The 26,500-nt window shown below is 38.5% G+C and overlaps 1 protein-coding gene across 1 annotated transcript in view; it reads right to left on the bottom strand.

Moving 5' to 3' along the window:
• LOC133660511 (collagen alpha-1(XIV) chain-like) overlaps positions 1-26,500 on the bottom strand; it is a 243,948-nt gene that overhangs the window by 112,004 nt on the left and 105,444 nt on the right. Inside the window, exons 23-24 of the mRNA XM_062064049.1 lie at positions 14,447-14,586; positions 4,746-4,869 (exon numbers count right to left, since the gene is read on the bottom strand). Coding sequence (XP_061920033.1) covers positions 4,746-4,869; positions 14,447-14,586 — 264 coding nt within the window. The remainder of the gene's footprint in view (positions 1-4,745; positions 4,870-14,446; positions 14,587-26,500) is intronic.

Here is a 26,500-nt window from a genome sequence, read left to right as displayed (position 1 = left end):
AAATCGGGAGGGTCGGCAAGTATGCAGCTGAGCCGCATCAGAGTGATCAAAGAGCCGCATGCGGCTCCGGAGCCGCGGGTTGCCGACACCTGGTCTAGGGTATTACAGACATCGAATACCTAACACGCATTTCGAGACAGCGGGAAGGAGTTGTTGTTTACAGTTTACTGGATGGTTGGCGGAAAGCTTCCAAGTGTAAAAATCTATGTTTTGAACAGTGTTGGGACTAACACGTTACAAAGTAATGCGTTACTGTAACGCGTTACTGTAACGCCGTTAGTTTCGGCGGTAACTAGCAGTGTTGGGTTAGTTACTGAAAACCAGTAACTAGTTACAATTACTAGTTAGTTTATTTCAAAAGTAACTCAGTTACTAACTCAGTTACTTACACCAAAAAGTAATGCGTTACTGTGAAAAGTAACTATTTAGTTACTTCTTTCCCCCCCCCTTTTTTTAAGGTTCCCATTAATGCCCTTTTAGCCTTCATTTCAGTACTGTTATTGCACTGGAGAATAAAACAATCTGTTGATCAACCTGACATGCATTTGCATCACTGAACTCAGAAAGCAATGTGGTCTACATACAACACACAAAGACAAAGATATGTTTCAAAGGGCCAATTTATTTCAGGCCAGAAAAAATTGACAAAACTATTTTAAATAGCTGCAACATAATGGCACTTTAACTTTAACTCTAAGTAGATAGGATCTTTGATCCAAGACACAACTTACATTTAACTAAAATGTTATTTTCTTTGTGCTCGACAAAAGAAAAGTATTGAGAATGTCTCCATGTTAAAAAAACTCGACTTCTGGCTTCGCCATGATGTCTTGTTAGTTGTTATGAGAGTAGCGTATGTGTGTGTGTGTGTGTGTGTGTGTGTGTGTGTGTGTGTGTGTGTGTGTGTGTGTGTGGGGCCCTTTAAGATATGACAGCATGAGAGGTGAGTGACGTCAGTGAGTGAGTGGGCGAGAGAGGTGAGGGAGCGGCGACAGTGAGTGCGTGTAGGTGCTCTAGCTTGGTGGATGGCTGCGTGCAATAAAGTCACAAAGTTGCAACAAACCGCCGGGCTCGTCATTCACCCTCAGCTGTAAAGACCCTCTTCCGGGTAAAGTGAAGGTTGTTAGACCCGAAGTACGGCTCTGGAGGAACGTCTCCCCTCCGGGGAGGCGTGCTTTCTGTGGGTGGGGGAAAGCACGCCTCTTCTTTTCCACCGGAGCGCTCCAATAAAACACACTCAGATCTTCAGTTTCTAGCCGATACTACATACAAATAACGTAAAATAACGCAGTAACGCATCATGCAGTAACGGTAACTGAGTTACTGTATATAAAAAAATAACGCGTTAGATTACTAGTTACCGCCGAAACTAACGGTGTTACAGTAACGCGTTACTTAGTAACGCGTTAGTCCCAACACTGGTAACTAGTAATCTAACGCGTTATTTTTTATATTCAGTAACTCAGTTACCGTTACTGCATGATGCGTTACTGCGTTATTTTACGTTACTTTTTATGTAGTATCGGCTAGAAACAGAAGATCTGAGTGTGTTTTGTGGCAGCGCTACGGTGTCGTTCTTCTGAATCTCTTGTGTCACACGGAGGAGGCGCGCTGTGTGTGTGTGTGTGTGTGTCAGAGTGTGGGAAGGGAGGGAGGGGAGGGAGGGGAGGGGTGCTCGCAGCAGCATTCGTGAGGGAGGGGCGGAAACAGAGAGAGCGAGAGAGTTGTTAACACGCATGCGTCGCCAGGATCAGCTTTTTATCGATAGATTTATCAGATTTAATTTTTTATTATCTATAGCAGGAGTGTCAAAAGTCAAAAGTGTGCCTCGGAGGCCATTTGCGGCCCGCAGCTAATGTTTTAAAGGCCCACAGCACATTCTAAAAATACTATTAAAATAAACAAAAACATAACAAAAGTGAAATAAAAAAGCTTAAAGGTGAAATGTAATTTAAAAAAAGTTGCAATGTTGACTAATAAAACAAAGCTGTTTTTTTCCTTTCAAACTGTCATTGCTCAAAACATAACATTGAATCAAAATCAATGTTATTATGAATTATAGTACACACACTCTGTCAATTCTCTTATATACTCTTTCATTCTAGACTTCTAGAGTGTTTGATTATCACATCACTCTAAATGTATAGAATATAAAGTTCACAAACATAAAGAGGGATCCTAGTGGGCCAGGCCAATCTTTCCTTATCTCTAAACTAAAACTGGGGAAATGTGTAGAGTGTTCTGGGCTTCAGACATGATTTAATTTCAGAATTCCTTGAGAGAAAAAACGCCTTGTTGGGCTTTGGTATGTAAAAATAAAGTTAAAGTACATATTTGGTTTACAGCTATGTTGTTATTATGCTGTTTGTTACTTATGTATGTTATGTTGCAGCTATTTAAAATAGTTTTGTCAATTTGTTCTGGCCTGAAATAAATTGGCCCTTTGAAACATATCTTTGTCTTTGTGTGTTGTATGTAGACCACATTGCTTAGCAGAGTTCAGTGATGCAAATGCATGTCAAGTTGATCAACAGATTGTATTATTCTCCAGTGCAATAACAGTACTGAAATGAAGGCTAAAAGGGCATTCATGGGAGCTTTAAAAAAATAATAAGAAAAAAATAAGTAACTAGTTACTTTTCACAGTAACACATTACTTTTTGTGTAAGTAACTGAGTTAGTAACTGAGTTACTTTTGAAATAAAGTAACTAGCAACTGTAACTAGTTACTGGTTTTCAGTAACTAACCCAACACTGGTTTTGAAACAATGAATGTTGAACAAATAGGGCTGAGTACCTTCCTCTGATATACTTAACACTTTTTGTGACAGCATTGAAAAACATATTTAAACTGTGAGGTTTCTTGTTGGCAGGCATCACCCTCTACAGATACTGCTCCGAGAAAAAATGAGGTCACAGAGGCAGCAAGCTGTTTTTTAGTTGAAAATTTGGGGGATTTAGGCACAGCATGGGACCTGAACATAGTTTGAGAGGACAGTTTGAGGGGAAAACGAGGGAGGTGTGGATTAGGAGAGTAAAAACATGAGTTGCTTCAACTCTATGTCAAACTTTAAGGTGTTGCATGTAAGAAGGGAGCTCAAGGTACAGTGAAATAGGGAAACTGCGATTTCAACAAGCATAATGATTTTGGCTTTAGGTTAGCGGGAGCCATGGTATGCAGTAGTGCCAAGCAGAAGCTCCAGCCCAAAGATCCTCTTCTTTTTTTTAAAGTCTCCTGTTTAGTCCCCTTGCCCTTTCAGGTGAAATACATAAACAAACAAAGACAAGTGGATACGACAAAAGCAATGCACCACGCTGCAACTAAAAATCAAAGATATTTCAAGTAGTTCAAACTATTACTATTGCACTTGTTTGTATCTTTGTACTTCCCTTAAAACAGAGTCTGTAGGCAGGTGGTGTGCAAAGTGCGAGCGACTGTGGGGTTTTTTGTATTGGCCGTCGCCATGATCTGAAAAAACCCCAAAACATTTACTGTTCATGAATACAGAACAATAATTTGTCACCTATAACACAAAGCTAAAATGTACTGTATATGTTTTAACCTACATTAGGTTGATTTTAGCATATTTAATGCACAGAATGTAGTAAAGTGGCCCTCCGCATTCTTCAAAATTTGTATCTATATGTGTAATGTTTTTATTTGTATTGTTAATTGCATTTTTATTTTAAGAACCAATAAAGCTACTTTCACAAAAGGCAAGCAATGTTATGCTTTGCATTTTGTTTCCTGACTGTATTAATAATGAACCGAACTGAGACCTTAAAACTGAGGTAACTACCTAATCGTTATTATGGCGTAATGTTACACGCCTTGAGATGTGTCGTGGAAATGACAAGCTAAAATGACAGGAAAAAGGAAGGGGAAACAAGGGTGAATGAACAAAGGAAGACCGAACGGCAGGGTGTTGTACCACAGGAGAGAAAAGATGGAAAAGAAGGGATTAGGTAGAGATAAATAGATCAAGAGTAGAAATGATGCTCGGATCAGCCCTGAAGCTGAGAGAAGAGCCCAAGGACACAGTTTCGCTGAGAAGCCACTGATCCAAACTTAGAGCGCTTCAAGACAACGGGCATTCCCTGTAAAGCCTCATTAACGCATCAGCGTTCCCGACATTCACCTTGTGCTCACTCGCGCAGCTTGACGCTCTCACATGAATATTACAACAGCTTCAGAGACTACAATGCTTTTTAAGGATTCAGGCCTTCAGTGTTTTTCTCCTGGGTGGCGTGTGTGAGGGTTTTAACAAATACTTTGCAAATTGTATTTCCAGAAGGAAATTACAAATTCCTACACACTCCTGCAGCAGGTTTGCTTGGGAAACATGGTGGCATACATTAGGATTCAAAGTTTTGTGTGAATTTCCAATCTGTTTTAAATTCCTTTTCTAGTGTTTTGATGATATCACAGCAGCAGATTGCGTCTGTTCTGCTGTTAGGGATTGTATTTGTAAATGTAAATTTTTGGTTTTATCGAACAAAATGAGGCTTCTTAAAAATGAGGAGCGACATTTGGTCCTTGTCCTTGGAAACAGCTGTTGACAAAACCATAACGCCTAATATTATACCTGGGGAAATTCCATCTGCTGCTGAGCATCCTGTGGTACCAATCAAAGCTCATGAGCAGCTGCCAACGGTCCTCAACGTAGACTGTTGTTCTAAAGCCAAATATCCCCCTTGACTGTTCCCTATGAATCAATACCGGGTTTCCTGTCAGATGTACTGACCTGTCTTTGTGTTGCCTCCCTTGTATCTGATCCTCTGAATCGCTTCAAGCAATGCTTCCTTGTTGCCATGGGAACTCAACTGGACCTCTGTCCGAGCATCATCACTGAACTGAGCAATGGCCACCTGGACAAAGAAACACATTGATAGGTAACAAACATATCTGACAATGACATGTACATTACATTTTGTTAGCTGCCAAGTCTCAAGTTGGGTTACGAAATAATTAAACACTCTTCATAAACAAAAGGTAAGCTACAAATAACAAGAAAATACTTAGAACAAATGTGAGGTACCGCAACAGTCTACAAAGTCACCAACAACTTTGAGCCCAAAGTCCCTAATCTCCACCAAGGCAGTGGTTCCAAAACTTTTTTCACTAAGTACCACCTCAGAAAACACTTGGTTCTCTAAGTACCACCGTAATGACCAACATTAAAATACAGTAGCATAGTAGCCCCCAATGTATATTTAACAAATACATTTAATATATTTGGCCACTGTACCATTACACACAGTTTGAACAGTAATACTGTGTTTGAATATCGAAAAATAAAACTTAAATCAAGTGATTATTTGGCATATCACTAGTTTGAGGATTACTGTCCTAACATATACACTATGATATTAAATTGTCTGTTATGAAAGCGTGTGATTCGCTTCCAAAACAATAATGTATTATTATTACCAAGACATGCCGTAGGTCAGGGATGACAAACATGTGGCCTGTGGGCTGGATTAGGCCCGCAAACAGGTTCAATCCGGCCCGCAAGATGCGTGTGCTAAGTGTAAAATTGAGCTGCATTTTTAAATGAAAGAAACTGCTGTTCTAAATGCGTCCACTGGATATCGCAATAGTAATTCTGTTAGGCAAGCAAATAGTTTTATCGGGACGAGCAAGTATACCAAGCAAGAGGTATATGCTAAAGCCAAACAAACAAGAGTAAAATAAACAATTGGTAACCCCATTTGAAATACTGCATGAGACACTGCACATTAATATAGTTCTTTAAAAATATTATCTTTTGTGCAAATTTAAAGAAAGTGGACAGTGTCTGATTTACTGCAATACTGTCAGTCTTTTAAGTTTTTATTTTTGTTGAAACTGTTCACACATTGCACAGCTTTATTTTTCTATCGATACACAGAAGGTAGCATCGGCGCCGATCCCGTGGGTGCGTCGGGGCCCGAGCACCCACGTGGAATTGATGGTGACTTCCAATCTTTAAAATAATTTAAAAAAAAACATTCTTGTTGTTGATACTTTTGTGGCCAATATTGTCCGATTTACATAATTAAAAAGTCACAAACCACATAATCTTTAATTAATTAAGTCTTACCAAGGTTTCATTGTGCCCGACAATGAACTTTACCACAATCATCTTGATTTTGAACACAATGCACACGATGAATTTACCATGAATTAATTAACATGGACCCGACTTAAACAAGTTGAAAAACTTATTCGGGTGTTACCATTTAGTGGTCAATTGTACAGAATATGTACTGTATAGTGCAATCTACTAATAAAAGTTTAAATCTATCAAACATTCAGACAAATAGCAAATGAAGGGCATACTTAATCAACAGCCATACATGTCACACTAAGGGTGACAGTATGAACAATGCCAACACTGTCATAAACATGTGCCATATAGTGACACCACATTAAACAACAACGGCAAACACATTTTGGAATAATATTTGCACCGCAACACAACATAAACACTACAGAACAAATTCCCAGAATTCCCTGCAGCACCAACTCTTCCGGGACGCTACAATATAAACAAACGCCATTGGTGGATCTACACTTAACATCCACTGTAATGATACCTCGGGTTGGGTATCGAGTATCGAGTATCGATTGGAACCGGGACTAACTTTCCGATTCTCCTGGAATCGTTCAAAAGTTTAAATTTCGATTCCTAGTTTCGATACCCAGTCCGCCGACCGGAAAAAAAGAATAAGTCTGCCGACCGGAAGAAGAGGCTGCTAAACACCAACGAAGAAGCGCCCACCGCCGGAAGTGTTAGCATAGCCGAGCCTATGTAGCCGAGCGAGTCAGTCAAGCATGGATAACGGGCGTCGGCGGTCGAAGTGTGGCTTTATTTTACTAAAAAAAATGAAATATCGGCGAAATGTAACACGTGCGACAGGACTGTTTCGTGCTTAGGAGGGTGCACGTCGAACATGATGAAGCACCTCCGAGTACAAATAAATGCGTGTCCCGTCTTCGATGCGCTGCGCCGACCGTCCTCCTGTGCCTCTTCCTCTGGCTTCGACGCCCAGCCTGGCACCTCGGTGACTGCATTGCAGTCTGAATCCGGTAAGTAAAACAATATATATGCAATAAATAATGTGTTTTGCGCCAACGTCGAGGCAGCTAACAAATTAGCCCGCATATTTTTTCATAGACAATTTACAACCTGCTAGCCAGGCTCCGCGATGTGCTCAGCGTACTCCGTTCACCGTAGCGGCAATGGGGAAGATGTCGGTGCCACAGACGGAAGAGTTCCACAGAAAGGTCACTGCACAAATAGTCAAAAGACTGCATCCCTTTTCAGAGGTGGAATCTCCAACATTTAGGTCAGTTAAGCAATAACGTTAGAGCTAAGCTAATTGATACTGGGCTAAACAGTAACAGCAACATTACATGTTTGTTTATGTTTGCAGGGATATGGTGAAACCTCTCAACCCAAAATACACACCACCTTCCAGGGACGACCTGTCAAACACATTGATCCCGGCATGGTACAAGAAGAATCGGAATCGAGAATCGACAGGAACCGGAATCGAAACAAAGAATCGGAATCGGAATCGGAATCGTTCGAATTCAAACGATACCCAACCCTAATGATACCACGTACAATAGTGTATCTAGTCGATACTACTATGATTGCATCGATATTTTTTAACATCACAAAATCTTCTTTCGTTTTTTTTAAATGTATATTATGTTTATAAACTCAGGAAATATGTCCCTGGACACATGAGGACTTTCAATATGACCAATGTAGGATCCTGTAACTACTTGGTATCGGATTGATACCCAAATGTGTGGTATCATCCAAAACTAATGTAAAGTATCAAAGAAGAGAAGAATAAGTGATTATTACATTTTAACAGAGGTGTAGATAGAACATGATGAAACAGAAAATAACCATATATTAATAGTAAATGAACAAGTAGATTAATAATTCATTTTCTAGCACTTCCATCCATTTTCTACCGCTTATCCCTTTCGGTGTCAAAGGGGGGGGCTGGAGCCTATCTCAGCTGCAATCGGGCGGAAGGCGGGGTACACCCTGGACAAGTCGCCACCTCATCGCAGGGCCAACACAGATAGACAGACAACATTCACTTGTCCTTAATAATTTTGACAAAATAATAGAATGATAAATGAAAACAATATGTTACAGCATACGTCAGCAGCTAAATTAGCAGCCTTTGTTTGTTTACTTACTAATAAAAGACAAGTTGTTTTGTACATTCACTATTTTAATTAAGGACACAATTGCAATAAGAAACATATGTTTAATGTACCGTAAGATTTTTTTGTTAACATAAAGCCAATAATGACAATTATTGTGGTCCCCTTTATTTATAAAAGTACCGAAATACAGTTTTTACCAGTACAAAAATAATGGTATCGGGACAACACTAATACACACACACCAAGCACCCACTGGCAGACATGTAGATCTGCGCCTATAGAAGGCAGGGAGTAAACTAAACCCTCTTGAATAGTTTCTACCTCGGTTTGTATGGTTTGTTGAGCTACCACAGGAATAATATGTGGAAATGACAAATGAGGTAGTTCATACATAGAAGAGATTTTATTTATGTTTAATTTAGTTTTTGTTCAATCTTAGATAGTTTGAGACTTAAAGTTGAATTACTTTGTAGATACCGGTACACTGAGGTCTAAGTTCATTGGGTTCTTCATGGTGTTTTTGAAACTGCACCAATTTTTACTTCAGAAATTTTAACTTACTTGAAGTGTTTTGTCAAGAGGATTATTTGTGATATGTACATTTTCAGAATGTGCTTTTTCTATTTTGGACCGAAGTAAAACAAAGAAAACAATCTGAAGTTGTCGCAGTTGTATTTTTAAGTTATTATGCCATGATTTTACCCATTCAGCCCACGTGGGAATAGATTTTTCTCCATGCGGCCCCTGAGCTAAAATGAGTTTGACGTCCCTGCCTTAGGTATTTAAAACAGCACTCATAATATCCTACACATGCTGAACCCACAAAGCAAGTAATTTTGATTTTGCGCTTTGCACATTGTATTTGACGTGGAAGAAACCAAAATGTTGTTGTAGTCACGACTAATGAGTGTTTTCATAGCGTAACTGAGCTGGTGTTCTTAATATAGTTCACAAAGGAGCATATTTAGTAATGAATTGAAATATCCATCCATCCATCCATTTTATAATAAATAAATAATAAATGGGTTGTACTTGTATAGCGCTTTTCTACCTTCAAGGTACTCAAAGCGCTTTGACGGTATTTCCACATTCACCCATTCACACACACATTCACACACTGATGGCGGGAGCTGCCATGCAAGGCGCTAACCAGCAGCCATCAGGAGCAAGGGTGAAGTGTCTTGCCCAAGGACACAACGGACGTGACTAGGATGGTAGAAGGTGGGGATTGAACCCCAGTAACCAGCAACCCTCCGATTGCTGGCACGGCCACTCTACCAACTTCGCCACGCCGCCCCATTTTCTACCGCTTGTCCCTTTCGGGGTGGCGGGGGTTGCTGGAGCCTATCTCAGCTGCATTCGGGCAGAAGGCGGGGTACACCCTGGACAAGTCGCCACCTCACCGCAGGGCCAACACAGATATTTACATGCAAATTCCCCAAATAGGAGCCTTTTGCATAGTCTAAGTCATGGGTGTCAAACTCTGGCCTGCGGGCCTTGAGGTGATATCAAATTAACACTAGAGCTGGCCCGCGAGGTGATATCAAATTAACAATAGAGCTGGCCCGCGAGGTGATATCAAATTAACACTAGAGCTGGCCCGCCGATCATATACAGCGGCGGTGCCGCGGTACACCGCTAATTCTCATACTTGCCAAACCTCCCGGGAGACTCCCAAATTTCAGTGCCCCTCTTGAGAATTGTAACGTCCCCTTTTTGTCCAGTCCAACGAGTGCTGGCTCAGTTACATAATATGTGCAGCTTTGGCACGCACACAGAAGTGAATGCAACGCATACTTGATCTTCAGCGATACACTGAGACGGCCATATAAAAACCTTTAACATTGTTAGAAAAAGACGCCACACTGTGAACCCACACCAAACAAGAATGACAAACACATTTCGGGAGAACATCCACACAGTAACACAACAGAACAAATACCCAGAACCCTTTGCAGCACTAACTCTTCCGGGACGCTACAAGGTGTGTGTATGTGTGTGTGTGGGGGTGGGGGGGGGGGGTATTTTGTAGCATCCCGGAAGAGTTAGTGCTGCAAAGGGTTCTGGGTATTTGTTCTGTTGTGTTTATGTTGTGTTACTGTGCGAATGTTCTCCCAAAATGTGTTTGTAATTGTTGTTTGGTGTGGATTCACAGTGTGGCGTATATTTCTGACAAAGTTAAAGTTGCTTATACGGCCACTCAGTGTAAACTGTATCGCTGTTGATGAAGTATGCTTTGCAGTTACGTGTGTGTGCGTACAGTAGCCGCTCATATCTTGTGACTGGGCGGGCACGTTGTTAGCGGGGATGAAAAGCGGACGTGACGTCAGCTCGTAGAGGACGTTAAAAGCAGTGCCTGTAAGGCACGCCCCCAAGACTGTGGAATACGAGATATAATGACTGATGAACACCTTCGTTTGATAATGAAGGTTGCCTCAGCTCAAAGCCTGTGCCCCGACATTAATGAACTAGCATCCAAGAAAAGATGGCAGGTATCTGGCTTGGGCACATCAGATTAGATCAGTGTGTTGCAAACTGAGCAGTTTAAAGTCCTGAATGGTTGGTTTATTCAATATTTTATTTTCAAATTTATTAGCCTGTGGAAAAAGTTAATGTTGATATTTACCTCAGAAGGCTGCAAATAGAAAAGAGGCATTCAATTTTTATTTAAATTGTATTTGATATGCCATTGATATTGTTTAACTATTATTATCATTATTTGAAACTCGATTTTGCATGTCACTATAAAGTTATATATGCCTTGCTTGTTCAATATTTAATGCAAAACTTGTTTGGGTCCCTATCAAAAAGGTTAATTTGTTCAACCTTGGCCCGCGGCTTTGTTCAGTTTTAAATTTTGGCCCACTCTGTATTTGAGTTTGACACCCCTGGTCTAAGTGCATTTCTCTGAGGGAATATGATTACCTCCAGACTGCTAATGGTGCTGGTGTTAGCTCAAGGCGGCCAACTTTCATTTTACCGCAAACTTTCTGGCATTAAAGCAAGTGTTTTTCTGTCGGTAGCCCACCATCACTGGGTTAGGGGCCAAATTGCAGAGGAGCACATACTGTACTGCACAAATGGAAGAAAAGGCTGTAGCAAGCACCTCAACAGAGTGACAAATGAGGCAGCTGAATACTGGTGACATATTACTAAAGGGGTGTGGGGGTGTCTACTATAGCCAAGCATTATTGATGAACCGGATATAAAAGAATAGCTCTGAGGCTGAGCAGATTGGTAGATTCACCCTGGCAACGTGATTCAAAGTATTACTCCTGGTAGATTGTATGCTGGGAATCAAGATAATAGTGTTTTCCAGTTGTGCTATAGCCTTAAGGCAGTGATGCTGGAACCACTTGATATGTGTTGCAAAGTGTAATGCATTTAGACTGTACTTGCCAGAAAACAGACTTTGCAGGCACAAAACAAAGTGGCAGGAAATGAGAAGAGACGCCTAAATGCTTTTCAGAAACAAAAACAACCGACTAGACTCGTTTGCAATCTTCATCTTGTTTCGAAAACTCGCCTCGTTCTTCCGTTGCTCATTACGTTTGGCACAAGGCTGTTTGTTGTTATGCAAATTTTTACGAAAACTATCCGCAGAAATCCCTATTTAAAAAAAGTTGTTTCTTGTTCATAACAAGCTTGTAAAACTTGCTTTGGGTAACTTTATTGTTGTTTGCAAACCACAGGCCCACTATGAATTCAAAGGGGACCTGTGATGAAATTTGTCTTTTCTGATTTATAAATATTACAATGATGGATACTTGTGTTAAACAATGCCAAAGTGTCAAATCTTAAGGCTCATGCATTTTGACGTAAGCTTGCACACCGTTAAAGATGTTTGCAGGGTTTTGCAGTCTGACTATCAGCAAGATGGATGTTCTTATTTTGACATGAGGTCAAGCTCTCAGACAGAAGGGGAGGAGCTCCTTACCCTCCGCTTCAGGTGATGGTAAACACAAAAAAGATGATTATTTTTATATAATCTTAGCATGTGCATAATAACACCAACATGTGACAGCTTCTCTGCTTAGGCTGCTTCCCCCACGACCCAACATCAGATAAGTGGAAGAAAATGGATGTGACATATGTAACATCAATACCGCTGAAAACAGCTTTTTTATGTGGAGTCTGAATGTGTGCAGTTGTATCTAATGTTGTGACCGAGTGAATCTATATGTTGTTAATGAAGTTTATTTCCGACTTTTTCTAAAATGAAAATAACGGCAACTACTTCAAGATGTATATATATAAACAGTGTACATTTTGAAAAGATAAATTATGATACTTTTGGAAAAGATGTGGCGTGGTTTCATTTGCAATCTGAGAACGCCTCGGAAGTCAAACATCTTACAGACTCAAAAAATAAAAGTCAAACGTTATAAAAGTGACGGTGAAGCAAAATTGACACCAAAGCATATCCAATAGATCAGGGGTGTCAAACTAATTTTAGCTCAGGGGCCGCATGGAGGAAAATCTGTGCACACGCGGGCCGGACTATGAAAATCATGGCATTAACACTAAAAAATAAAGACAACTTCAGATTGTTTTCTTTGTCTTACTTTGGCCAAAAATAGAACAAACACATTCTGAAAACACTACAATAAAAATATAGAAAAAAATACAGGCAGCGATAAAGTTTAGATCCACGAAGGAAAGAAGAAAGTGAATGAATGTTTACAACTGAATAAATTTCACATATGCATAAAAAAAATTCTATTTTTTATTTTATTTTATTTTTTAATGAATTAAGTAACCGTTATGACAACCTTTTTCCAAAACAAAATATAGAATGTGAGAGATAACAGGATAAAAATGCAGAGAATAATTTCGCCACACAATCATGGGTACTTTAACTTTAACTTAATGCATACATTTATCATTTGTTTTCAAAACGGTTACAAAAATGTGGGACACCAAAAATTAACTGTCGGACCCCATTTTTATGACTTGATGGGGTCCCTGGCACCCCATTTTGAAAATGCCTAGCGCCAACGCTGATGGAGTATGGTGTGTGCAAAACAGCAGCAGGCGTCTGTGGCCTGCGGACCGGTTCTAATACTAATCAAATATCATCCCGGGTGCCATAAATGATTCATTCGCGGGCCGGATCTGGCCCGCAGGCCTTGACTTTGACACATAGGCAATAGATATTATGCAGACCACAAGGAAGTTCTTTAAAAGTAAATAAAATCATAGGTCCTCTTTGATGTCTAACATTTCATAGTTAGGATGATAATCTGGCTGTCATTTAAAAACTGTAGTTTGGTGAACACTTGTGTATTTATGGTATTATGCTTAAAAGTAACAAGAACCCAAAATGAAGAGCAGAATTATTAGAAGGTCACATCTGCCAGCCAGTGTGTATCTTTCAATTTTAAATACACAACTAGAAAAAAGCCATAATAATAAAAATGTAATAGTTTATGACAAATGTAGAAATCTTTGGCTGAGGTAATTATCAGTGTGTGTAGAGATCCAAATGAAGGGGTGAAAAGAGCAATACTGTAAAGCAGTTTATGTCTCATTAAGGTGCAGTAGAAATAAATTACAGAATATAAGTGCTCCCCCATTTACTATAAGTCTACTGTTGGACTTGTGCATTGAGGCCAGGAAGTATGCATGTAGTTGCAGATTTTGCAAATATTTAACTTGTGTGGGTGGTACATGTTTTAAAATTAGTTTAAAAAAGGCGTCTATTTTGAAATGGGATGTGTAATATGCCATTTCCCAGCATCTGCTTTATATTGCTTCTCAAGACCATACATGTTTCACAAACCATAGATAATCGATTCATGTGAGTGAAGGAAAATGAAAAGCCAGAAACATATGAATCAAAATGTGGCACTAGACTTTGATCATATGGGTTTTTAATTATTATCTATTCTTTTATGACCAGCTCTTTGGAACATTGTGATAAGGGTGCACTACAGTTCCCTATGGTAAAAAAAAGTTTCCACAAATTAAAATGTCTTTAAATAGGCATCAATGTTCATCCTGCACACTGTAGTATATTTTGTGAATGGCAGTGGCATGACCACCCTACTCACTGTACCATGCACATTTCAAATAAACAATGGTGTATTATTTAAATATCTTAGTATTACCTTTAGAAACAGTTCCATTTAAAACACAATTGTAACCAGGATACCACGAGTAGTCTCCATCAGTTTAGGGGTTCTTAACCCGGAAAACGTTGAAGAACCCTGCCTGAGAACATAAACCTGGCATACTGGTATGGTTGGGCATTGCCACACAGCTCACCTGAGTGCCATCCGGTCCAATTAGATCTAAAGATCCAATGGTGCTATACAGGAAATTTGTGATCTTCAGGAAGTTGTCATCACCAATGGACCAAGAGCCATCCACCAGGAAGGCCAGGTCAGCTTTGGCCTCCTTGCACACTGCAAAGAGAGAGATATATTACATCTGATATGACATATTAGTTAAGTTAAAGTTAAAGTACCAATGACAACTAGGTGTGGTGAAATTTGTCCCCTAACCAGACTAACCAGAGGCAGGTGAAAACAATCAGCACCCATGACAACCAAAACACACAAACTAAAGGGTGCTGAAAACAGAACTGAAACCACAAGTGAATCACAACCTAAATAAATGTAAACAAACTATGATCCGGGCAACGGATCATAACACTAAGATTTGCATATTAAACTCATTATAATAGGGACATTTATTGAAGGATCTGTACATAATTACTAAAACAATTTAAAAAAACATCTTACCAACATGTTACACAAAAATGTGCAAAATAGGCTTATACAGCAACAGCAAAGTGCACCAGTATTTCTTCTTGTTTTTATAGCAACATCCTGGTAAAAGAAGATATAGTTGCTACTCAGTGTGTCTGTGGGGAAATATTTTCATTGTCCATAATCTGTAACTTTCTCCCATCCCCACACAAGGTCTGTAGAGCTCAGCCAGAGTAACCATCAGGTTCTTGATCGCCTCAAGAATCTTCTCCCTCAACTTCTGAGCTTTACTGGACAGTGTTAGAAAAAGTCTGGGCTGTCCCAAATGGCCAACGTGCTCTTGGGGTATGAAGTGCAGCAGAACATTTTTCGTAGCCATGATTGTCACTCTGGGGTTTGAATAAATAAAGAATAAAGAACGTTCTGCCATCTACTGTATATATCTAAATTATTTAGACGTATTCCCCAAAGTAGCTGATAATTTTCATTCCCAGTCCAACAGTGATGCTCCCTCTGCTATTTTCCTTGTCGGGAGATACATCCCTCTTGTTGCTGCTGTAAAGATGCTTTTAGCCTTTTAAATCTATAAAATTACATTTTATTTTCCCTGCTCATGATCAGTTTGAAACTGTACCATGAGAACAAAGTATGTTTGGTACACCAATAGAACCTAAAGCTTACAAAAATCCATTGTGAGATGGTATTACTTTGTTGACAATGAGACAAATGTCTTTTTATATTTTTACAGAACTATCACCAGTCAGAAATGTTGAGATAAAGGTCAGGCACAAAGTTTTTTCATTAGGAAGTTTTACAAGCTGTAATGCTTTAGCAGCCAATACTTACGTAGTTTTCTCACATTCTCTAGGTCCCTGTATTGTATCTCCCAAAATAATTTCTCTTCAAATAACATTGCATGCATGCTCTTACACATAATTTTTTTATATGCGGTTGTTTTGCTGTCTGCATTTCACCAGTATGTGTTTTTGGGCCACCTTAAGGCATTAGTGTGACAAAAGGTAAGAAACGTCTTGAATTACAACAGACGTGTTAAGGATGCTTGTCAGATCAGACTTTCAGCCGAGCTTATCAGACAGGAACTGCGGAAGTGAAGGAACGATGAGGGTGGGAGTGACTTCGTTTCGCATCTTTCAATCTTGTTTGTCTCCTTTCAAGAGTGTTTTTCTTCGCCGTTGAAACTGATTTGATGGGGCATTTGGGTGGAAGTAAAAGAACTGACAGGAGGCTTACACTTTGTTACGTTTCCACTTCCTAGGACTGAAGTCTTTCTCGGTTATTTGACAGCAAAGGGGCAAGACATATAACATTTTAAAAAGTGGGGAGTTTGCCACATTTATGTGCAAAAAGCTCTTAAGCTGTACAGAATCAGACAGTTCCCTGGATCATCTTATGAATACAAAAGTATTCTCTCATTTTAGGCAATTACAATACCCATCCCGTCTATACTCAATGTACTATTTATCTGTGTATATATTTTTATAGTTTGTTACATGATTCTCATATTTTTTCAATTACAGCAAAACAAAAAAGTGCTGAGTTGGTTAACGATGATTTTTTTCCTGCCCCATTCTATATCAGAATGTTGTATAGAATGCTGTATGTATTTTCCTTTAATACATACAGAATACATCTCTAAAATAATTTGAGAGGTAATCCAGCTCAGATAAAGTGTCAAATTTTCAAAAGGATGTTTGTACATAAGCTCTGCTTATTCCTACTCCTTTTTGGACATGCTAAATTGTGCAATCATTAACGTGTGACGTTTGTCAAGGTAACTTGTTAAGCATATCTGATACAGTAAGAGCATACCTTTCCAGATTGCCAAGTACTTACCTGATGCATGTCTTCATAATGATCATAATACAGTCAAACAGTAATTTACAAAACCCTCACACAAAATGTTCAATTTACGAAGCACAGACCAAATAGAAATATGCTTTGTTGTACAAACTTTTTCTCAGTGTACGAATATTTAATTTAACCATTGTCGGCCTGCAGCACATTTGTTCTGTCGTTAGCTACTGTGCTAATTGTTTAGCTTTTTTACAGCATGTTTGTACTTTTTCTAGCTCAAAAGGAGTCCAAACAAAGCAATGGACAGGCAGTGTGTGGTTTTCAGGAAGTGCCTATAGCGTTGTCGACATTTCCCCATAGGGTTGCCACCTTTCAGAACTGGAAATAAGGAACACTCTTCACGGCAGCACGGCGAAACTGCACGGCCGAAATACATTTGAGGGATTGGCTCCTCAAAACCCTGAAATGAATAGAAACATGTGTATCTTGTATATGAAAAAACTAAATGCTTTGATTTAATTGACATTATTTCCCACGTCATAGCCTCTGGGCCCTGTTCCCTGGGGTCACTTGGTAGTCAGTGAGGAAGGGGAAGTCAAGGATGCATTTAGTCATACTTAAAGTTTAAAGTGCTTTATTAGCAATGAACATTGCTAAAGTGTTGTAAATTAATCAAAGATTTGCAGTTTAACACACAAAAAACTAAATGAAACAGTTGAACTTGTGTATACATGTCTAGATACATTATTACGTCCATGTAATTAGCCTGAACTTGAGCATATAGACCTGGCCTACTGTATTCTATACATATAAAGTGCTGTAAATTAAACAAACCCTGTCTGGGGACACCTTTACTGAAAGAGGACAATACTTAAATGAAATGCAAGTACAAACCCCGTTTCCATATGAGTTGGGAAATTGTGTTAGATGTAAATATAAACGGAATACTATGATTTGCAAATCCTTTTCAACCCATATTCAATTGAATGCACATGACAAGATATTTGATGTTCAAACTGATAAACATTTCGCAAATAATAATTAACTTAGAATTTCATGGCTGCAACACGTGCCAAAGTAGCTGGGAAAGGGCATGTTCACCACTGTGTTACATGGCCGTTCCTTTTAACAACACTTAGTAAACGTTTGGGAACTGAGGAGACACATTTTTTAAGCTTCTCAGGTGGAATTCTTTCCCATTCTTGCTTGATGTACAGCTTAAGTTGTTCAACAGTCCGGGGGTCTCCGTTGTGGTATTTTAGGCTTCATAATGCACCTCACATTTTCAATGGGAGACAGGTCTGGACTACAGGCAGGCCAGTCTAGTACCCGCACTCTTTTACTATGAAGCCACGTTGATGTAACACGTGGCTTGGCATTGTCTTGCTGAAATAAGCAGGGGCGTCCATGGTAACGTTGCTTGGATGGCAACATATGTTGCTCCAAAACCTGTATGTACCTTTCAGCATTAATGGTGACTTCACATATGTGTAAGTTACCCATGTCTTGGGCACTAATACACCCCCATACCATCACAGATGCTGGCATTTCAACTTTGCGCCTATAACAATCCGGATGGTTCTTTTCCTCTTTAGTCCGGAGGACACGACGTCCACAGTTTCCAAAAAAAATTTGGGAAATGTGGACTCGTCTGACCACAGAACACTTTTCCACTTTGTATCAGTCCATCTTAGATGAGCTCAGGCCCAGCGAAGCCAACAGCGTTTCTGGGTGTTGTTGATAAACGGTTTTCGCCTTGCGTAGGAGAGTTTTAACTTGCACTTACAGATGTAGCGACCAACTGTAGTTACTGACAACGGTTTTATGAAGTGTTCTTGAGCCCATGTGGTGATATCCTTTACACACTGATGTCACTTGTTGATGCAGTACAGCCTGAGGAATCGAAGGTCACGGGCTTAGCTGCTTACGTGCAGTGATTTCTCCAGATTCTCTGAACCCTTTGAGGATATTACGGACCGTAGATGGTGAAATCCCTAAATTCCTTGCAATAGCTGGTTGAGAAAGGTTTTTCTTAAACTGTTCAACAATTTGCTCACGCATTTATTGACAAAGTGGTGACCCTCGCCCCATCCTTGTTTGTAAATGACTGAGCATTTCATGGAATCTACTTTTATACCCAATCATGGCACCCACCTGTTCCCAATTTGCCTGTTCACCTGTGGGATTTTCCAAATAAGTGTTTGATGAGCATTCCTCAACTTTATCAGTATTTATTGCCACCTTTCCCAACTTCTTTGTCACGTGTTGCTGGCATCAAATTCTAAAGTTAATGATTATTTGCAAAAAAAAAAAAGTTTATCAGTTTGAACATCAAATATGTTGTCTTTGTAGCATATTCAACTGAATATGGGTTGAAAATGATTTGCAAATCATTGCATTCCATTTATATTTACATCTAACACAATTTCCCAACTCATATGGAAACGGGGTTTGTATATAAAGTGCTGTAAATGTAACGATTGGGGACACTTTTACTTTAAGAGGAAACAAATGAAACACTTGTGTGTATACCTGCACATGTTAAAGGCTGAATAGACTGAACTTGAGCTTATACTGTATTACATGCATATAAAGTGCTGGAACAAAGCCTGTCTGGGGACACTTTAAGAGAACTATAGTAAAATTAAACACTTTTTTTGTGTGAACCCAAATTAAAAGATGAAGAGAAAAAAAAGAGAAAAAGTGCATATTTTTGGAGGTGTTTTCTCTTTTGAGGTTGAGGACGTGGTGGAGTTTCTGCTGTAGACATTTTTTAAAACGCGCCCTGGTGCGGTCAGGAGCGTAACTAGGCAACGATCATGACAGACAGCACAGAGGGGTGGGGCTGCGTGCAGGCAGACAGAGGGGCGGGGCTGCGTGCAGGCAGACGGAGTCAGACAGGATTTGACACAGAGGAGAGCGAACCAGATGTATGAGGGGCCGTTAGGGACATTATTCAGAATTACCTCTTACATACACTACTGAAATGCTCTCACATAAACAACTGAAATCTTTTTCTTTTATACACACAACTGAAACACTCTTATAAACACTACTGAAATGCTCTTACATACACTACTGAAATGCTCTCATATAAACAACTGAAATGTTTTTCTCTCACACACCCTACTGAAACAATCGTATAAACACTACTGAAATGCTCTTACATACACTACTGAAACACTCTTATAAACACTACTGAAACACTCTTATAAACACTACTGAAACACTCTTATAAACACTACTGAAACACTCTTATAAACACTACTGAAACACTCTTATATACACTACTGAAACACTACTGAAACACTCTTATATACACTACTGAAACACTCTTATAATCACTACTGAAATGCTCTTATAAACACTACTGAAACACTCTTATATACACTACTGAAACACTCTTATAAACACTACTGAAATGCTCTTACATACACTACTGAAATGCTCTTATAAACACTACTGAAACACTCTTATAAACACTACTGAAACACTCTTATAAACACTACTGAAACATTCTTACATACACTACTGAAACACTCTTATAAACACTACTGAAATGTTTTTGTCTCACGCACACACACACACACACCTGTAATTATTTTTCACTAGCATGTATAAACGGATTTCACCTGTGTGTGTGTGTGCTTTTTACACGTGCGTGTGAGGGACAACAATTTCAGTAGTATGTGTGCAAAGATTTCAGTTATGTGTATGAGCGCATCTTACCACTGTGTATACGAGCATTTTACCACTATGTGTAAGAGCATCTTACTAGTGTGTGTGAGCGATGTTGCATTCCGGTTCCGGTATAATCCCCGCCCCTTTTCAGACAGGTTTATTTTTATTTTTTTTAAAGCCAAGTTGTGGACAAAATGTCTGCCGACAAGTAGCTTAACCGAGGCGGGAGCTCCACTTCATAATTTGAGGGCTTCAGCGGAGAATATAAGAACACTTTCAATGCAACAAGGGTCGGGCTGCCGCCATGGGTCTCCCCCGCAGGACGCGGCACCTGAGCGGCCACACAGCGGTGCCTTTCTCCTCCCGACAGCCACAGCCTGGAGCACTCGTTCCATTGCTAGTTTGCACCGCACACATGCAACGTTTCAGTTCATGGACATCGGGGCAAAAGGAGGAAATGGTAATTAGACATTATTTATTTCTAAGTGATTGTTGAATCACACGAAATGTAAGACAACATGGCATTGTAGTGAGCTACAATGGCAGGGGTCACCAACGCGGTGCCCGCGGGCACCAGGTCGCCCGTAAGGACCAGATGAGTCGCCCGCGGGCCTGTTCTAAAAAAAAAAAAAAAAAAAAAAAATTGTTTTTAAATTAAATCTACATAGAAAAAACACAAGATACACTTTCAATCAGTGCATCAACCCAAACAACCTCCTCCATGCACACTCATCCACACCCACTCACACAAAAGGGGTTATTTCTTTCTGCTACCAATATTCTGGTTCCCACAACATAGACAACACATCTGCAAGGGACACAGTCCCTGAAGCACACATGATTGTATAGGCTGCTGGTCCACTAACATTTTCATTAATTACTATTTTTTATGTAATTATTTTTATATTGTTTTACTTTATTTTTTATCCAAGAAAATGTTTTTTATTTATTTATCTTATTTTATTTTTTTAAAAAAGGGCCTTATCTTCAACAGACCAGGTTGTCAATGAAATTAGATTTGTTTAAAGGGTTTTTTAAACCAGGCCCAGTCCAGATAATGTCCAAGTCGGACTCAGCAACACACACCTTCATTCATGTACACAGAAAAAAATTAGGGAACACAATAGATTGCATATAATTTATAAACAAAATTACATTTTCAAAATAAGCATTTATGTACAGTCCAGATTATGTCCAGGTCACTCAAATTAGGGAACACAACAACAGATATCATATAATCTATAAACATAATTATACTTTCAAAATAAGCCTTTGAGGACTTCTCATCTTTTTTTTAATGTTTTTTGGCATCATTATCGTTTTCAACCATGTAACTTTCTAAAGTTAGAAAATACTGAATAAATGTTTTAAAGAAAGTAATACTAAGTGAATATCTGTTTTTGGCCTTAAAAATAAACATTTTACCGAGTACTATAATTAAATTGACTAAATCATGATTGTCAATGAACTCTCCTAAAATAACAGAAACCACATTAAGCTTCATAAACAAACCAATCCTTAAACACATTTTTTTAACTTCCACCCAAAACAAAGTCACAATATGACAATACCAAAACAAATGCAGGGTGGATTCAGGCTCCTGACAACACAATGGGCAATCATCTGACTCTGTCATTTTCCATACTTTTAACATTTTCCCTGTGGGTAAGAAGTTATACATAATTTTAATTTGAAAATAACAATTTTGCACATCGATAGTGGTTTTATAGATTAGTTTGAGTATGGCAGTCAAAAAAGTCCTCCCATTTTCCATTTGTGTTGTATGAGGCAGCCTTCAAAGATTTCTTTATTAAATATAAATTATATATTTTTCTATTTATTTTAGTTCCTTTTTGCCAACTACAATTTCTTATTAGAGGTTTACAAACTAATAATTTAGTAGTTCCATAATTAATTATTTGTTTCCATCTTTTCCCAATTACTCCAGTTAGTTGATAAAATGAAAAGCTTGAGCAAGCATCACCATACATAGCTCTAAATTGATCATACTTCATAATTTTACCATTCTCATTGATAATATCATTGACAAAAATGATTCCTCTTTCAAACATATTTTTCCAAAAGAAAGGCTTTCCATCTATTACAATATTAGAGTTCATCCATATTAACTGCTGCAAAATATCGTCTCTTTTTTCTGGCACATAAAATTGAAAACACCACTATGAGTGGATTGTTTCCTTTATGAACCCCGCCATGTTTCCCAGCAGACTCTCTGGGAGGGGATCACTTGTAAAAAAGGATACAATTTCTTTTGATACAGTACATGTTTTTTGTCCAACAGGACATTTGTGTACCACTCAATGTTTAAATACATATTTGGAACAATTGATGCTTTTAAAGACAGACACATAGCTTCAAGGTTGAGAAGTTTCAGGCCCCCATATTCATACTCTTTGTACAAAACCTTTCTTTTAATCTTTTCTGGTTTGCCGTTCCAGACAAAATCGAAGACCCTCCGCTCATAAATCTTAAAAAAGTTTTGTGATGGAGCTGGTAATGACAAAAACAAATAAATAAATTGATGAATAATTAACGAGTTGGCAATAGACATTTTACCATACAAGGTTAGGGATTCCCCTTTCCATAATTGCATAATTTTGTCCAGCTTTCTTAGTCGATTATCATAATTTACTGAGCCTAGATCTTCCAGATTTTCTGGGACAACAACACCAAGTATGTTAACTGGTCCATCTGTCCACAAAACAGGCACTTTGCATTCCATTCGAAAGGACGTTCCCTTTAGATTTCCGATCCTTAACATTTTACATTTATCATAATTAAGCTTAAGGCCAGATTGCTGTGAAAATATGTCCAAAAGATTAAGAAGGTTCCACAAACAATGAGGAAAAATCTTATCTTTGTGAATCAGCCTTTTCTGACATGAACTTCATCAAGAACAAACACAGAACTCACTGATGCACATCTGCAAGACTCACTCAGAGTTGCAGTGTCAAGTTACACACCAGAGTACAACACACTAGTTAACAGCATGCAATGCCAGGCTTCCCACTAACTGACAAAGAAACAGATAACAGATTTGGTGTCCAGTTCAAAGTGTGACATGATTTAAAAATTTGAGAGTTTACTTTTGTATTTTACATGAGTTATTATTTGTACAAACATGGTGCAAAGTAATTCATGATTTGTTAAAAAATGTTAATGGCTAGCTAGTTAAAATGGGATATTGTGATTTCACAAGACTGTCTTAGAAGTGATCATTTGAAAATGTTCAATTTGAAAAATGTGCACTTAGAGAAAATATAAAAATAAAGTGTTGCATATTGATATTTATCTGTTTCTATATATACCGTATTTATTGTGAGAAATCATTAAGATGATCAGTGTTTCCACAAAGATAAATATCATTAATTATTAATAATAACAGAGTTAAAGGTAAATTGAGCAAATTGGCTACTTTTGGCAATTTATTTAAGTGTGTATCTAACTGGTAGCCCTTCGCATTAATCAGTACCCAAGAAGTAGCCCTTGGTTTCAAAAAGGTTGGTGACCCCTGTACAATGGTAACATGTCGAAATGTGAGTCACATCGTGTTACGTCAGTAGCTAATCATATACTAATGATAATGGATTGCATTTATTTAGCGCTTATCATCGACTAGATAAGGGGTCCCCAAACTACGGCCCGCGGGCCGTTTACGGCCCACCAAAGTCCAACATCCGGCCCGCTGGAAAAACATTTTTTTTTTGTATTATTATTTTCAATATGTCTTTTTTAATTCATTTTTTGGTGTCCCCTAGCCGCTCAGGCAAATCATATTGTCTACAAATGCATTTCCCTGTATGACTTATATTGTCTTAACTGTTTTCATGTGATCTGATTGTTACATTCTTATTTCAGAGTCACCACACAGCTGCATGACCATTTCAACAAAGACGGAATAAACAACCTCTGGATTCATGGAACTTCTCTGCACACAAATATATTAATTGGAATATTCAATAAATTTCACATAAACATATATATGCCTTATTATTTATATACTTTTCAATGCTTCTTGTAGTCAGACAATAGATATTGTTTGTCTAAAATTATAGTTTAAGTTAATGTGTTAATATTTACACCTAGCCCCTAACCTAAATACAATAATCATAAGACAAACAAATTGTGCATCACAAGCGTTTGGGACAAGTTCGGGGAGATTTTGACAAAGTGTGTGTGGTGGTGGGGGCTGGATGACATTACTAGTCAGAACATAAAATAACTTAAAAACCTCAACCGTAGAAACATAAATGTTCACAGCACAAACGTATTGCAGTGTTATTTATATATTTCAAATAATAAAGTGGGCAACTTCATACAGGTCTGTATAACAGGTTCCTTATTTATTTATTTTTTACAAAATGTTTAAACAAAATGTTAATTCGCAGAATACACTGCACAAGTGAAGAAAACATTTTAACAAACCTTATAATTCCCATGTTGTCCACTGGATAAAGTGCAGAATTGAAGTGAAAATGTCTATTCCAAAGTTGCCATCATTTTCAAGTGGGTTCACTTGTTGAAAAATGTTCATTGTTGTCTCATTAATGTTTACATCTATGTCTGGAATTACACACTGACAAGTATTGAAAGTATATGAATAATGAGACATAAGGAACCATTCTGAGCCAAAAAAGGTTGTTTTCAACACACTGTTGAAAATAATATTCACAATGTTTCTATGTGAAATGTATTGAATATTCCAATTAATATATTTGTGTGCAAGAAGCATTGAAAAGTATATAAATAATAAGGCATAGGGAACCTTTTTTGAGCAAAAAAAAAAAAGGATATTTAATATGTTTATGTGAAATTTATTGAATATTCCAATTAATATATTTGTGTGCAGAGAAGTTCCATTAATCCAGAGGTTGTTTATTCCGTCTTTGTTGAAATGGTCATGCAGCTGTGTGGTGACTCTGAAATAAGAATGTAACAATCAGATCACATGAAAACAGTTAAGACAATATAAGTCATACAGGGAAATGCATTTGTAGACAATATGATTTGCCTGAGCGGCTAGGGAACACCAAAAAATGAATAAAAAAAGACAGATTGAAAATAATAATACAAAAAAAAATGTTTTTCCAGCGGGCCGGATGTTGGACTTTGGTGGGCCGTAAACGGCCCGCGGGCCGTAGTTTGGGGACCCCTTATCTAGTCGATAGAAAAGCGCTAAATAAATGCAATCCATTATCATTAGTATATGATTAGCTACTGACGTAACACGACGTGACTCACATTTCGACATGTTACCATTGTAGCTCACTACAATGCCATGTTGTCTTACATTTTGTGTGATTCAACAATCACTTAGAAATAAATAATGTCTAATTACCTTTTCCTCCTTTTGCCCCAATGTCCATGAACTGAAACGTTGCATGTGTGCGGTGCAAACTCGCAATGGAACGAGTGCTCCAGACTGCTTGGCTGTCGGGAGGAGAAAGGCACCGCTGTGTGGCCGCTCAGGTGCCGCGTCCTGCGGGGGAGACCCATGGCGGCAGTCCGACCCTTGTTGCATTGAAAGTGTTCTTATATTCTCCGCTGAAGCCCTCAAATTATGAAGTGGAGCTCCCGCCTCGGTTAAGCTACTTGTCGGCAGACATTTTGTCCACAACTTGGCTTTAAAAAAAATAAAAATAAACCTGTCTGAAAAGGGGCGGGGATTATACCGGAACCGGAATGCAACATCGCTCACACACACTAGTAAGATGCTCTTACACATAGTGGTAAAATGCTCGTATACACAATGGTAAGATGCGCTCATACACATAACTGAAATCTTTGCACACATACTACTGAAATTGTTGTCCCTCACACGCACGTGTAAAAAGCACACACACACACAGGTGAAATCCGTTTATACATACTAGTGAAAAATAATTCCAGGTGTGTGTGTGTGCGTGAGACAAAAACATTTCAGTAGTGTTTATAAGAGTGTTTCAGTAGTGTATGTAAGAATGTTTCAGTAGTGTTTATAAGAGTGTTTCAGTAGTGTTTATAAGAGCGTTTCAGTAGTGTATGTAAGAGCGTTTCAGTAGTGTTTATAAGAGTGTTTCAGTAGTGTATATAAGAGTGTTTCAGTAGTGTT

This window comes from Entelurus aequoreus, linkage group LG11, assembly GCF_033978785.1.
Source record: "Entelurus aequoreus isolate RoL-2023_Sb linkage group LG11, RoL_Eaeq_v1.1, whole genome shotgun sequence".
Taxonomy (NCBI): Eukaryota; Metazoa; Chordata; class Actinopteri; order Syngnathiformes; family Syngnathidae; genus Entelurus; species Entelurus aequoreus.
Note: the sequence above shows the minus strand (reverse complement) of the source record. Positions and strands in the feature narration are given on the sequence as shown.